The 16592-nt window shown below is 40.2% G+C and overlaps 1 protein-coding gene across 2 annotated transcripts; it reads left to right on the top strand.

Moving 5' to 3' along the window:
* Positions 1-12155: 12155 nt before the first annotated feature.
* On the top strand, positions 12156-15689 carry LOC130425926 (gastrula zinc finger protein XlCGF26.1-like). 2 transcript variants are annotated; one of them, XM_056752378.1, is made up of 3 exons: positions 12156-12357; positions 13515-14861; positions 15030-15689. In XM_056752378.1, exons 2-3 carry the CDS (start codon positions 13520-13522, stop codon positions 15425-15427), a joined length of 1740 nt encoding a protein of 579 aa, XP_056608356.1. In that variant the 5' UTR covers positions 12156-12357; positions 13515-13519; the 3' UTR covers positions 15428-15689. The 2 variants fall into 2 exon arrangements, with proteins under 2 accessions (XP_056608356.1, XP_056608355.1); XM_056752377.1 differs by having other exon boundaries at positions 13515-15689.
* The last annotated feature ends 903 nt before the right edge of the window (positions 15690-16592 follow it).

Raw genomic sequence — 16592 nt, 5'->3', positions numbered from 1 at the left:
TTGAGTTGCCTTACCCTCCACTTTTTGAACACGCAGGACAATGTTTTTAGAGTCCTTCAGAGTAGAGCACTGTTCTGCACTCTTTGATGCAAGAAGTTCATCAGTTGTTGTTGGATGTGTTCCTGGTTCCGATTGGTCTAAATAATGCAGCCTAAATCCTCTGAGGATTAATATTATGGAAGTGTAGTGTATGTAAGATTAAAAAGATGAGTCTTTAGTCTAGATTTAAACTGACAGAGTGTGTCTGCCTCCCGGACAGTGCAGGGAAGAATATTCCAAAGCGCTAGATGATCTATTATATATGATCTATTCTAGATGAAAATGATCTACCACCTGCACTTGATTTTGAAATTCTAGGCATTCATTAAAGTGATCTTGTGTAAATGAATATATATATTTTTGTCATATATGTACATCTTGCAACTGTATTCGCACACTCAGTTTTTTCTCCAAGAAAAAAATTAAGTTTTTCATATGGGGAGCAGTTTGTAAAATGGGGAAATATGTTGTTAATTTTGGGATAGTATTGATTTCTGATATATTGGCCATTCAGTGAGGAAGTTCAGCTCTGTTTCTATCACTCTCAGACTGCAGTGATAACAGAATCTCTCCTCACGAGTGCTCCATGTTTGTCTCCTCCGGCCCGTCTCGATGGCTTAACTGTGATCACAGAGTCTGTACATTGTCTGTGTGTTTTTTGCCGAATAACATTCAAGTTTGTGTTGGTTTTGAATGGTGTTTTTCCAGTGTGTGATGTAATTATCTTTCTGTGTGTTTATAATTTGGTTGGGTCGTATGTTTGTGAGTGTTTGTGTTATGGTGATGTTTGATGTCTGTCTCTGTGAGATGCGTCAGTATCACCTGACACAGAGGGCTCTTTGCTAAGCTCTTGGTCCTTTGGGCTTTATACTGGTATGTGTTTGGCTCACTTGTCTTCAGATGTTTCCAGAATTGAATGGATCATTTTTGAATGTTCAGAAAGAGAGGGTATTAGCCAAATTCTGCCCTGCATCCGTTGTTGGGTGTTTTCCTTTGGACTTTGGGTATTCTTTTACAGATTTCCAAATGCAAAGTTTCAATCGATGGTAATCCCAATTTACAAAATCACATTTTATAGATCTCTCTCTCTATATATATATATATATATATATATCTTTCTCTCTCGGAGAACACCAATGCGCCTCCAGCGGGTGTGGGAGGGCCGGTTTTCGCTATTTTGAATGGGAGTTTCGCAACAAACATTTGGATGTTAAAAGACCGTTAAAAAGACGTCAGTCCGACACGTACTGTCACGGTTGAAAAATAGTTCCAAAATGAAAATTGAACGGACGTCTTTGACTTCATATGGAGGGAAAGAACACTGCTCTCCTCTTGGAGAGTATGTTACGGAGACCACATCCTGCCGTACGGGAGGTAACATGTGGAAAACTGACATGGTCTCCCGAAGGAGGTCACGTGCAACAAAAAATTCCCGGCCGTAGGGCCAGCCAAGGTGGGTGTGCCACCGGAGGGGAGGTCACAGATATGCCAACAGGGGAATCAGGAGTGAAGAAATCAACATACGGGACTACCCAACGGGGGAGTTCCTACGTATGGGGCAATAGTCCTAGTATAGGGGTCCACCTAAGTAGGGGCGACACTGCCAGAACTGGACTTGGTTCAAACAGAAGGAAGGGAGTGTGGGAACCTTGGGCATGTAACCAGGCCGGTATGTCAGAAGACTACCGGCCAATTTCCAGGCACCCATGTGACACGAAGAATACTAGAGGTCCCTACCCTCTTGCAGAGGCAAGCGCCATCATGAGTGGCCTTCATCGTAACAAGGACGAGAGGCGTCTCCGAGGGACTCACAGGCCCAAAGGCCATGTAGGACCTACGGTCCTAAGAGGGTACGGAGCGCAGCCTGAGTCGCGCTCCTGAGAACTTGGTGACCAGGTTATGTTAACCAAGAAACTTACCCTCCAGGCGATTGTGATGAGCGGCCATAGCGGCTGCATACACTCTACACGCGGAAGGGGAGAGATTACTCTCTAGTCTCTGAACGGTCAACACTGACCGGATCAAGCAACTCCGTGGGTTCTCACTGAGGGAGAACACTAGAGCGAGGGGCGCCACTTATAAGCGTGTACACGCCAATTTGTGGGGCTTTAGGCAGGATGTCGTCACTGCAAGCCACTCCAGGCCTCCTCGTCCCATCTGGAGGTAAGGCATGGAGATTCCAGAGGCCTGGCCTGGGGTGCCAACCGTGTCCTCGGCCAGAGGGGGCTATCAGAATTGAGAAGTCTGAGAATCAAGTCTGGTTGGGCCAGTTAGGCAAAACAACAGTACATGAAGCCACTTTTCTCCGACTTTGCACAGGCCCTGTGCAAGGAGGCTCCTGGGGGAAGTCGTATTTCCGCTTGTCCCGTGGCCAGCTGTGTCCTATGGTACCCGTCAGGGTACAAAGCGGGAAAAAAGGGGATTCTGGAGGCAACAGGATCTGATCCTGGCCACACCGGTCCCCTGAGAGCTGGACTGCGCGAGGATGGAGTAGCCACTCTCCGAGGCGTTTCACTGAGGAGAGAGCGCAACGGCTGTCGGGTTCAGTTTGCCAAGGATAACCTGGCCCGCAGGGATAGACCATCCTTCTGACTCCATAAGAGGAGGCATCGGGCAAGTTGTGGCATCTGCTGTGAGCGTATGCCTCCACGGCAGTCGTGCTGCCCGACCCGACTAGCACGTAGTCCTGCACTAGAGGGCTAGTGTCTAGTGGACTGCCAAAAACTCTAGGCAGTAGGGAAGCCATCACTGCTCGCTACTGCCTGTTGCAGTCTGCCGCTGCCGAAGCACAAGGTCCCATGACCACTAGTGGAGACAGGGACCGACCTAGTACTGATACGTTCTTCCTTCAACACGAAATATCGCAGAAGGGTCCTACGGGTCGATTGCCACAACCAATCTTGTCGCCAAGATGCGCTTCTGTATCAGCTCGATACAGAGAGGGGTGCAGCCTCCCCCCCCTTAAAGGCACTGTGAAGTCCGGCCCGGAAAACATCTCGGCTAGAGGGACAGATTCGACCGCACTTCCCACCATAAGCAGCAACCTCGGCTTCAGCACGGGAGCTTCCTCCTTAGGAGAATGCCCCGAACCTGGTGGGTGCCTGGCGAAAATGGGTCGCATAACCAAGATGGATCGTCCTCTAGCTTACTTAACGTCATGTGCTGTACAAAACCGGAGGAAGATCTGCTTCACTGTGCCAGGGAGGCTGGTTAGTGGCTGACAGAGCGGTCACCTTACACAGGGTGAGACCCCGGAGAGGTTTGACTGCAATGCCTACCTACCTGCTTAGTGTTACCGCCGGCCAACGCAACGTCACGTTGAGATTGCAGAAGGCAGCTATATCACGGGGGGAAGCCCGGAGAGAGAGTGTACCCTCCATCTCCACGGCTCTCCTGTCAGGGAAGCTCTGAGGCAGTTACCTAACAGGGTAGAGGCCTCCTCCTGCGTGGCTCCACATCTCTGACGGGACATCCTTAGAGGGCCAAGTATCGAAGGGGCCACCGCGGGGAGGCGGGGCTGATGGAGGGCAGGCTGTGCGCAGGACCTGAGCATCCATAGATGGTCGGGTCACAGGACAGTCTGCTTCTTCACCATAGAAGATCTCCACAGTGTCACCATCCAGCCCAGCTTGCGCGGTGCCCAAGAAGGCTGACCTTACGAGCTTCATCGCGCAAGGTTGAGCCACACATCCTTGGACCACTATTGTGGACATCGTCCAACCCAGGGCACACGTCCTGACCTTCGTTGCTTGATGCGCGAGGCCTGTGGTGGTGCTCAGCCGGGTCGACCTTTCCATCAACCAGATCCAAACGCTCTGGCATATGACCCAATGGGTCACCATAACGTTTTGGACAATATTGACCGCCAAAGCGTGGAGGGTGAAAGCAGCTTGGGAGACTTTGTCGACTCCTCCAAGTGGCAGCATCCGTGGAGCACCACTGCTGCTAGACCACCTGGGTGATCAACATCGCCCTTAGCTTACCTCACTGTCCAGGAAAGTAATAACTCCCTGAGCCCTTCAGACAAGAGCACGCCGCGGACTGCATACAGACGTCTAATGAGCTCCACGTGGATCTCCGGGGAAGTCCGGGGAAGCACGGCCCTCACCTTTGCGTTGCCTCATGAGCTCGACCGCCCAGAGGCGGGAGCTCTAACGGGCTTCGCATTAGACAGGAGCAAGATGCAAACAGCATACTCCACGTCTAGTGAGCTCAACGTGCATCTCCGGCCCGCTGACCTAGCTCGTCCCCGATGGGCGGTGGTAACCGTTAGTTTTATCTCGGAGATGATAGGTTCTCAGAATCAAACCCCAGTCTGTCTCTCAACACAACGTCGAGAGACCGACTGAAGGGGAACCAAAATTACGTTGAATTACACTGTATAGCTTTGAAGGGCTTCTTTTTAAGTTGACCACCCCTCATAATGAATTTCACAATTATGCCATTTAACTTGATTCTGTAAAATAAATTACTTGGGATCACTTCACTTCAGAAAAATAACAGTTTGTTTTCAGATTTGTTGCCATCACTATGGTTCTTTTGTTAACTACCCAAATATATATATATAGAGAGAGAGAAAGAAAGAAAGAGAAAAACAAACACAAACTAACATGCGCACAAACACACACATTCTTTGTCACAATCCTATCTCTTAATAGAAGATGTAGACTTGCCCTGTTCCAGAATGCTTATCACTAAATTTAATGTTTAAAACCGAAAAGCATGGAAAATATTCCTTTGGAATCCTGCAAGAGAAATCTGTTCATTAATATGTACACACACCTGGACACATGACTACACCTAAACTGAATTTGACACATGCTTTCGCATTTTGTGTTCAATACAATGTCATTAAGGAAGAAGGTTTGGAACCTGTGATCTATTTACACATTGTTCCAGTAGTTGCATAAAATTGCTCAACTTAATGTTAATTGTAACTGTTTTTAGGAAGTGACAGAAAACTCAGCCATGAACACTTTACCTGCCATCCTTTAAAACAAAGTTGTCTGTCAGCATCAGTGTTTTTTTAACATGTTCTCTAAACTTTGATGGCTTACAATTAGCGGTGGGCCGTTAACGGCGTTAACGCAGTGAGACTCTTATCGCGCGATAAAAAAAATGTCGCCGTTAATCTATTCTCAAAGTTGGGTTGGGAGCTGGGTCTATACTACGCAAGCTATGATGACTTTCACCTTGATATTTTAGCGCGGATGTATAACAGTTTAACTGCACTGTACCGGGCGAGAACGAGATTTTTCAACTCGCGTGATTCGCGTCATTCGCGGAAGCAGAAGCCGCCTCATCATCTCATAACCAGGGCTTCATTCGCGCGATTCGAGCAGCAAGTAGGTCTATTGGCTCTTTGCATTAACATATAAATCACTCGCGCTTGACACGCCATTCGCGTTTGGTCTGAACACAACATAACGTTACTGTGAAATTACCGCATCAAACGTGACGTGCTAACATGGATGCAGCTATGAAGCCGCCGGGTTTGCTTCAGGGAATATTAATTTTTAAGAAGCTTCCCAATAGAAACATCGACAAGACTAAGGTTGTTTGCACCTTATGCAATGCGGAATTGGTTTAAAAAAAAAACTTTCTATCAACAGGTAGTGGTCTAGCTTTAGTTGAAACCAGTAACTTTGTATTGAGATCTAATGTATTATGGCTCCTGTATGACATATCGCTTGTTGCTCCCTCACTCTTTGTAAGTCGCTTTGGATAAAAGCGTCTGCTAAATGACTAAATGTAAATGTACTGTAGGAGCTCTTCCAGTCTCAAGTACCACCTAAACACAAAGCATCTCTTAACTAATGTGGAAGTAAACACAAGTTCATCTTATTGAACATCATTTAATTTTCATCTCCAATTATCATAGTAGAACAGCTTTCTCAAGCAATTTGAGATGCATTTTGGAAACAGGAGATGAGCCCCTGGTCTAATGCGCCACCTGGCTTGAGAAACCCGTTCTCAAAGACTCACTTTTAGTCATTATTTGGGTAGCACACATATTCTGAATGCCTTCGGCAGAATTCAAATGAGCCATTTTAATCTAGATTAATCTAGATTAATTCCAAAATTAATCTAGATTAATCTAGATTAAAAAAATTAATCTATGCCCACCACTACTTACAATACATTTCTATGGTGAATTAATAACTTGTCTTTGGCAGGGAATGGTTGGTTTTTGAATGACGAGACAACTTGTCAAAAAATGTAAATGCAGTTTGGGGGCTTGATGATTTTGCCATCAATTTCCCAACAAGAAGCATCAACGTTACTTAGCACAGCTCAAGTGAAGAAACTACCTTTAGCCTAACTTTAAACTTAATACATTTTTGCCAGTTAGCCAATTTTAGCCAAACTCAAACTACATGGCACTTGAAAATGTGCACATCATTTCTTTCAGTTCCTTCGTGTCCAACAAGTAAGACTCAATCAAACTAATAAAACCCTAGAAAATCTACTTTACCAACAGTAGTATTTGTTAGACTCCGTCACTTTTCGAAATAAACAAAATAGCCATTCCCGAGTCTTATTCTGTAGACCTTATTGCGGTTGGCAAACCAACTGAAGGCGCATTATGCCACCAATTGGACTGGGTTGTGGATCAAGGATTTTGACAGCACAGTTTTGGCAATCTTCCCCTTTAAATTGTGAAAGGAAATATTTAAAACATTATATCTGATTGTAAATACATCTGCATAACTTTCATAAAAGTAATGCAATTGTTATGTAGGCCTACAGAAAACACGTCGAATAAATACTAAATTGCAGTGGATTTGCAATCACTGGACCACACAGGGCGCATTGCAAATATAATTTGTCATTTTACTAACTAAGGTGAATACAAATGATCGCGTATTTAAAAAAGATTTCCTGCTTTTTACAATGGTTGTTGCGTGACGTGTGAAGTACGTAAGTGCATGGACATCTTTTAAGACCATTTTAAAACGAATTGGGCCTTCAAATAATCATTGCAGTATAATTCAAGGTGTAACACAATTGCTTTTGCATATTTTAAAATAATTTTACGGAGGGTCATGATGGACTAAAAATCCACGTGTTAAGGACGTCACTAGAAGACGCCCTTTCAACCAAGTCAATATTAACAGAATTCTTGAAGAATTGGAGGCATCTGGTGCGGCTTTTGTGAAATATAAATCCAACATTTTCCCCTGAGGTGTATCTTATATCGAATAGAGTGATAAAGTCCTAGATCAGAGTTCGGAAACTGAGGTGAGTGATTTTAATTAATCTGTGCGAGCCAACCTGATATCACGGCGAATTCTCATTGATTCATACGAGTTGACCAAGTGCAAAGAGCTGGTGAAAATGAAAGCCCAAATCTTTTGAATGCTGATGCCGGTGCTAAGGATAATGAACATGGTAGTTTGGATGAGGTGGCTGCTGTTAGTAGTTTGCAATCGAGTTTGCTGGTGGAGAATGAAGTTAGCGATGGAGTATTGAGAAAGTATCAGATTGTTCTGAAATCGAGGGAAGTCAGCCTATGAATAATGTTTATACTGTATAGGGAATTAAATGATTTTATTGAAAAGATTTTCTTGATGATTCTGAGATACTTCCCGGATGTTTACAAATGTGTTAAACATGGACGTAAATCCCGGGGGGGACGCAGGGGACATGCCCCACTCTATCCGAGCGTTGTCCCTCCTCGATCAATTAAATTCGCTATTTTCATAAATATATTAATGTTTATCTAATCTAATTGTGTAATTAGTAGAAAATACAAAAGCAAAAATGCGTTTTAAATTTAGAAACTGTTGGTTTCCTCTGCCTCTCACAATGGTTTGGCCCAATGCCTGCTCTCCACGTTCATCCTGCGCATTGCGCAACACATTCAGTCAGGTGTGCGGCTCAGTTCATCAGTGGTTGTTGAACTCCAGTAAGAATGATATTTTATTCACTTTAAATGAAGTGATTCTCTTAAATGTAGTTGATGCTGATTCATTAATAAATTAGTTGTTTCAAATAATGCTGATTAACGATGTATTTTCCATGAATCTGCTATGTTAGCGATTAATACGTTACTTAACAATTACTCTTGAGAAATTTTATATGTATTGTCCCCACTACGGTCAAATGAGATTTACGCCCATGGTGTTAAATCAGTTGGGAATTCTGAGAAGTCAGTTGGCCACGAGGTCATTTCAAAAGAAAAATCTATAGGTTATAAAGTTTTTGATGGCCTTGCGTAAGAAAAGTTATTGCGGATTTGTCAATGGAGAAAAAAAATAGAAGCATATGATTATGTGTTTACTTTTTTTGGTTGATTCTGTTGTTTTTTCACCTATCATGGAGATTCTAAGAGTTAGATCTTTAAATATTAATGGGTTTATGGATGGGGGACAGGGAGCATTGCCATCTGAATTGATCAAATTTAAAGAAAATCATGTAATATTTTGACAGTATACTCATAGTGACTTAAAAACACAGTTTGATTTAAATTCGTGGTGGAGTGAAATTTATGTTCAAGCCATGGCACAACTGTGAGTGGAAGAGTATCATTTTTTTTGTAGAAATAAGAAATATTAGAGGAAAAACATCTGAAATAGAGCAATAAATAGTTCACATTACATCTCGTGATTCATGATTTAGAATCTTTCTCACCTGACATTTTATCAGAAAAGAAAAACTTCTTAAAATGTGTTGCAGTTACGGGCAAAATGGGCACTGATAAGATCTCGTTTTAAGAGATGGACGCGCACTGCTTATTTATTTAATTTAGAGAAAGAGTCAAAGCAACAAAATAAAATGTACTGTTTGACAACACTGGATGGACTAAAGAGTTCTGATTCAATGCAGATGCGAAAATTGAAGTGTATTTTATTTAGACTTGTATAAAAAAAGAGGAAACCGACACAGGATTTGTTTCACAAATATTGCTACAACTACCTACTATCTCTAAAGACACAAACATACTTTGGATCATAATATTTCCTTTGAGGAATTAACTGACGCCGTCAAACAAATGAAGTCACGTCGAGCACCTGGAATTGATGGACTATCAGTGGATTTTTATATGGCTGTGTGGAAGTACATCGTAAAAGATTTTAACATGGTTTATATGATTCATTCCCTACGTTTAAATGGGTCAAATGACGCGGCTAAAACGAATATTATGGATTGTTTTAGATATAATGCAATGTATTCACGCGATTTAAGGTTCATAAACGTAGTAATTTTTGCCTACCGTGGATGTTTGTAACTGCTTTTTGTCCCGTCGCCTTGAATCTCGCGGATTTTTAACAAAGCTTATCGCTCTGAAAAGCGAGGTGTGCTATGATTGGCCAATTAACCAGAACATAGTGATTGGTCGAATACTGCAAGCGTGGGAAGGAATTTAACGCCTCTTAGCATATTTGAACCATCAGGTTCCTAAGCAATTGTGCGCACAGGAACACACTACAATTGGGCTATCGTTGAAGTCATTGTTGTAATGTGTGAAACCCTTAAATGGTTTATGTAGAAATACCTTTAGGAGGACAGGCAAAAATCTTAGCTGCGAACTGTTTGTTAAGACGGGCCTATTTGAAATCTCATGAGCCCTCGGGACAGATTACCACACACAGCCACAAAACCATCTCAGCTCACTTTCATGAAACATTTTTTGATTATTGTGAAGCTCATGTAACAATAATATTGACTTTAATTTGTTCCTAAATTGACCGTGTTTTATATTGTGCATGGTTTTAATTTATAGAATTGGAATTCGAAGCATTAATGTTGATCTTATTCTCTGCAGTTTATTTACTATTGTGTTTTAGATGTATATTTGCCCTTTACAATATTATATATTGTTCCTTTATTACTCACATATATAACAAAATACATGATAATCATTCACAAGATCATTTTACTCAGGTAGTTTTAATGGATACACTTTGTCGCAAATCAACTTTCACAAACGAATAATCACAAAACACAAATAAGCACTACAACAAATAATCACTATAAATAAATTAAATATTTATCCAAGAGAAAAATGAAGAGAAGTGTAAAATGGTGTAGTTTTTTGGACAAGGAAAGAAAAGAACAGAAATTGAAAGTTAAACTGGTCGGATAACATTGGAGAACGTCCATGTAAACACACACTTGGCACATAAAAACACAACAGAAGAGATTCTCTCAGGTTTGATTTTAATAGAATGCATATTGGATTAACGTATCCAGAGACATTAACCTAAAGGCAGAATACAGACAAAAGAATAATCAGCAGCAGATAACCATTGGCGCCCCATTCAAGCAGTCAAGCATGTCTCTGAGACAATAATAACATTCCATTGGCATCATCATTCTTAAGAATGGGAAGTGTGGATGGGCCTGTTATTGCCGAAATTTAACTGAGAAAACGCTTCGCAAAATCATGAAGCAGCTGTATTGCTTTTATTTTTTCTCTAACTTTCTCAAAATCAAAAAGTTTTTCTCTATCTTCTTTACTTGTCAGGAAAGTCACAAAATGAAGTCAGACATTTTGGAAATAACATTTAAAAGCCCACTAAGGCATGCATGCCATTGTGATCAATCAGAGGAGGGAAAACACGTCTCAGATTGTTGTCAGTGAAGTATTCATCATGTTGATCATAGAGAGGCATTGAAGCTAATGCATTTAATATGATATAGATAACTTTATATGGTTAAGGAACTTAATGAAAGAATATAATGATAATTAAAATGCGACTCTGCCAAAAAAAACTGATTACTACAGTAAAATCATATTAAATAATCATAAGAGATGATTAATGTGAACAAAATGAAATCAACACACGAAACATCCATGCGCATCAGATCTGAATGTTCTATCTCAGTCAAAAAAAGGTAATATTGAATCAAGGAAAACATTTTTGGCATCTTGACTTTGTATCACTACAGAAAGAATTCAAGCACAAAGTTGTGAGATAAAAGGTGGTAAAATGACACATTCCCTGTAGTAACCATAAACACATTATGTGTTGAAGTGAGTTTAATTTAACATCTAAACTGCGATCAGGTCACATTTATGTACCAAACAGATTAAGCACAAACTATCAATAAGGTGTTTTAAGATCATTCTGTATTCAGTGCTTCATATGTGAGCTTTGCAGAGAGAGAAAAAAGAGACGGTATTTCTTGCAGTGTTAACAAAGCATCAGTTGAGCTCAGAAGTCTGACAAATGTGATGTTATCATGTTGCCTTTGAAGTTGATGCTCTTTCTACTTACAAGTGGTAGAAATAATTTACTGTTAAATTATTTTGGAAATGAAAGTTGTTTGTGTTCTTATACATTTTAATCAGCTGCAGGTCTGACTTTGACTTAATACTTGAGGCAGATTCAGTGACACCTTCAAGGGTAAGTCATGAACATATATGAATCTATCTATAGAAAAACATATTTTTTACCATATACACACTTTTTATACTTTATATTCTTACACTGCTACTGCATTTGTGCACAAATGCTTTCAAACTTATTTTTTTTATATTTTATTTATATCCACTGGCTGGACAAATCAGGATTTTGATGTTTGTCTTGAAAGGTTTGTTTCACATATTTCCTCACAAAACAAATGTTGTTTGAAAAGGCAAATACAGAATTTGATATCTATTTTAAAAGCTCAAACATTAAGCTGTAATTTTGAACATCATTCGGTCAGTTGCATGAAAAATTATTTAACCCTGTCTCTTCTCTCAAAGGTTTTGTCTGTTTGAACTGCTTGAAATAGACTGTGGTCCAGTTTTAATGAGTCAAATCAAAGTGCTTTAATAGTTATTGCTTTGTTTAACTGAGTTGCTGAATGGATCAAATTAAATTGAAATTCTGACGCTTTTATTAATAATACAATAAAAGTCAAAAATACAATAAGCTCTTATACAAGATACTAGTTTTTAAGAAGCCGGAAAAAAAACTATTGCGAGAGAGAGAGGAGAGAGAGAGAGAGAGATAGTCTGTGTGTGTGTGTTTTAAAGAGAAGTCAATATTTAAGTTTCACACCCCCACATACAGTCAACCTCCATAAAATGGGATATGAACACTTTAAATAATACTAGTATAGCACCTTGATCAATTGTTCAAGGGTTACTGACAATGTCTCTCTAACATCTCCAGTTCACACAAACAGTGATTGACACCTTCAGTGAAGCTCCTCCTACATCAATCCACCAATAAATACCAGAAACCAACAAGCAGAAGAATCACTTCAGGTGTAAGAACTGAAATCTTCACACTGTTGTTAGTGTTACTGGAAGAGAAGCTTGAGAACACGAGAGATCCAGAACTACACAGAACACAAACTGAGGGACTGAAGAACACAGAGGTTGGTTTCTGATTTTATTTGTTATTATTTTCTAGATAGAATCTAGTTTAATGAATTGTGTGGTTATTGGTAGACCATTGAAGCAGAAGATTAGCACTATAAATAAATGCAGTAAAATACATGAATGATCATAACTTTGTATAGTATATAATCTGGTATAGATTCAGTAGAATTGCAATAATCATGTAACAGTAGAGTGACCAGATCACACATCCTGATTTAAGTTGTGCAGCACAACATTTTGACCTTTGTTCCACATTTTCATCAGTCTGTTGCTTTTTAATAGTCATGGTGAATAATAACATGAATATGTTCTTTACTTGACTACATGACTACGGAGTCTGTTTGTTTTAGTTGTCACACATTATTTTACCCGCCAATTTTTGGCAGTATAGTTTCTGCTGTACTGTACTTAGTTCTTTTAAAGTGACAGCATCTTAATAAATTACTGTCTGTTCTTAATGTTAATAAAAAAACGAAAGACAAAGTTAAGCATAACTCAATGTTGTTGATTGTAACTCTGATAAGGATTGATCTATGTTCAATTGATACAGTGCAGATTGTACAGTGTTATTTCACATCTGATGACTTAAGTTTGTATCTGAAATCTTTAACATTTTTCTTGAGGACTCTTGAGCCCTGATTTACACTTGATTCCTTCGCGAAACCACTGAAACATTGGTAATACAGAAATGAATATAATGAACATACATTTGCTCTATGGCTTGCAAAAAAATAATTTAATACTTTACTGCTTTTTCCGCTGAAAATCAAGTTACTGTACTGTCTGAGGCCATTTTATGTTGTAAATTAAACAGATTAAAATTAAAATATTATCTTCTAAGGTTGTCATCATATATGGCAAACACTTTTATCCAAAGCAATACTCTGTGAAATGAAGACTGAAAATTGTTTCATGTTCCTTGAAAATGAAACAATGATCTTGTCCAGGGGTGGATTGACCAGTAGGACTTTCTGTCAAAGTCCAGAACGGTTGTCCCATCTACAGCCTGGGTCAGAGTCAATGGGCGGACGTATTATACATGTGAATCCAATAAACGCGACAGGATTAGCAAATTGCACACGTATGCATACAACTTGTGGTGTTTCTTCATACAATTGAAAATTAGTTTTACAGATAGTTTTGTTTATTTCAGATATAATGGAAGTGAATAAGGTCAGTCAAGATGAAGTAAAAGATGCTGAAGAAAAACATTATGATCTGGAAGGACCTCTGAGAATTGGCGACAAAAAGCAACACATGAGAACTCACACCGGAGAGAAACCTCACGCATGTCTACAGTGTGGAAAGACTTTTACACAAAAAGGAAACCTTCAGTCACACATGAGAATTCACACCGGAGAGAAACCTCACGCATGTCTTCTGTGTGGAAAGACTTTTACACAAAAAGGAAACCTCAAGATTCACATGAGAACTCACGCCGGAGAGAAACCTCACGCATGTCTACAGTGTGGAAAGACTTTTACACATACAGGAAGCCTTCAGTCACACATGAGAATTCACACCGGAGAGAAACCTCACGTATGTCTGCAGTGTGGAAAGACTTTTACAAATACAGGAAGCCTTAAAATTCACATGAGAATTCACACTGGAGAGAAACCTCACGCATGTCTACAGTGTGGAAAGACTTTTATACATACGGGAAAACTTAAAACACACATGAGAATTCATACCGGAGAGAAACCTCACACATGCTTACAGTGTGGAAAGAGTTTTACAAATACAGGAAGCCTTAAGATTCACATGAGAATTCACACCGGAGAGAAACCTCACGCATGTCTACAGTGTGGAAAAACTTTTTCACAAATAGGACACCTTAAGCTACACATGAGAATTCACACCGGAGAGAAACCTCACGCATGTCTACAGTGTGGAAAGACTTTTACAAATACAACTGTCCTTAAGATGCACATGAGAATTCACACCGGAGAGAAACCTCACGCATGTCTACAGTGTGGAAAGACTTTTACAAATACAACTGTCCTTAAGATGCACATGAGAATTCACACCGGAGAGAAACCTCACGCATGTCTACAGTGTGGAAAGACTTTTACACAAACACAAAGCCTTAAGATTCACACGAGAATTCACACTGGAGAGAAACCTCACACATGTCTAAAGTGTGGAAAGAGTTTTACACAAACAGGAAACCTTCAGTCACACATGAGAATTCACACCGGAGAGAAACCTCACGCATGTCTACAGTGTGGAAAGAGTTTTACAGATACGAGGAACCTTCAATTACACATGAGAATTCACACTGGAGAGAAACCTCACGCATGTCTACAGTGCGGAAAGAGTTTTACACAAACAGGAAACCTTCAGTCACACATGAGAATTCACACTGGAGAGAAACCTCACGCATGTCTACAGTGTGGAAAGAGTTTTACAGATACGAGGAACCTTAGGAGACACATGAGAATTCACAATGGAGAGAAACCTCACGTGTGTCTGCAGTGTGGAAAGAGTTTTACAGATACGAGTGACCTTGAGATTCACATGAGAATTCACACCGAAGAGAAACCTCACGCATGCTTAAAGTGTGGAAAGAATTTTACAAATACGAGTGACCTTAAGAGACACATGAGAATTCACACCGGAGAGAAACCTCACGCATGTCTGCAGTGTGGAAAGAGTTTTACACGAACAGGAAACCTTCAGTCACACATGAGAATTCACACCGGAGAGAAACCTCACGCATGTCTACAGTGTGGAAAGAGTTTTACAAATACGAGTGACCTTAAGAGACACATGAGAATTCACACTGGAGAGAAACCTCACGCATGTCTACAGTGTGGAAAGACTTTTACAGACAAAGGAAACCTTCAGTCACACATGAGAATTCACACCGGAGAGAAACCTCACGGATGTCTGCAGTGTGGAAAGAATTTTACAAATACAAGTCACCTTAAGAGACACATGAGAATTCACACTGAAGAGAAACCTCACGCATGTCTACAGTGTGGAAAGACTTTTACACGCACAGGAAGCCTTAAGATTCACATGAGAAATCACTCAGGAGACAACTTTTGTATGTCATCAGTGTAGTCCGTCTTTTGCAGGCATTCAGTGTGGAAAGATTAACAAGTAACCTCAAGAAGCATACGAGAACTCAGACCAGACTGAAAACTTTCACAGTGAAAAGAACCCAAGATAACTCTTACTCTTCTAGTTGTGAGTGTCTTTAATCTGTACTGTATCATCATAAATGTTTTACAGGAGTCTGCATGGAAGAAATGCATCAGTTCAAGCTTCACTGTATTTAAGTTCCAGTTGTTTTAAACCGTCTACACTTACATTCAAGTTTCAATCAAATAATAATTCAGTCATGTATGTGCATCAGTTCTGTCCTTCACATTGATCTTAAGAAAGCCTATGGAACCAGATTCTCAAAGACTTTTGTTTTGAATTTGTTTTCCTTTAAAGATATAAATAAAATGTTTTTTTCATCAGTTCATCATTGTTTGTGAAGTAGTGGGTTTTGTATACTTCAAATGGTTTTTGAAGGGCTAAAATGAAGCGATATTGGTACATGTAATATGATCTAAATTAAATTGTATGCCATGTACAAATTTGGCTTTATTTATCACGTTTGAAACCCTTTGGATGTGACAAACACTCAGGGGGGGTTTCCCGGACAGGGGTTAAGCTAAGTTAAATGTCAGGCGTCTTGATCGAAAATAACTTGCACTGACATAACTTAAAATCAAATGAGTGTGATTGTTTTGTCTCAAGATAGAGGCCTATTAGGTAGCCTGTTTTTTTTTTTAATTGACATAAATATCCTAATTTAACTAAGGCCTAGTCCTGATTTAAAAAAGATCCTTGTCCGGAAAACCGCCCCAGAATTTTAAGAACACGTTGTAGAAAGCTCGTTATGAAGGAAGGAAGGAAGGAGGCGAGAACCGGAAGACAATAAAATAGAGTTTTAATATAAATTATAACAGCCGGTGGCCCTCACGGACGACCGCTGGCGAAGAAAACAAAGTAAAACACAAAAACATAAATACAACCACAAAACATTTCCGGGCCCGGTCGCTCGTTCTCTTATATGCTCCCAATCTCCTACGTGATTCGAGACCGCTTCGCGCACAGCTGGCACTCATGAACAATTACTCATCGGTCTCGAACCACAGTCTCGCCCCCCCTTTCTTCACTACACACTTCTTTCTCAATTTTCCATTCAATTTCAGTTTAGGTGCACTGTAAACCC

Source organism: Triplophysa dalaica, chromosome 7 (genome assembly GCF_015846415.1).
Source record: "Triplophysa dalaica isolate WHDGS20190420 chromosome 7, ASM1584641v1, whole genome shotgun sequence".
In the NCBI taxonomy this organism is placed as follows: domain Eukaryota; kingdom Metazoa; phylum Chordata; class Actinopteri; order Cypriniformes; family Nemacheilidae; genus Triplophysa; species Triplophysa dalaica.
Note: the sequence above shows the minus strand (reverse complement) of the source record. Positions and strands in the feature narration are given on the sequence as shown.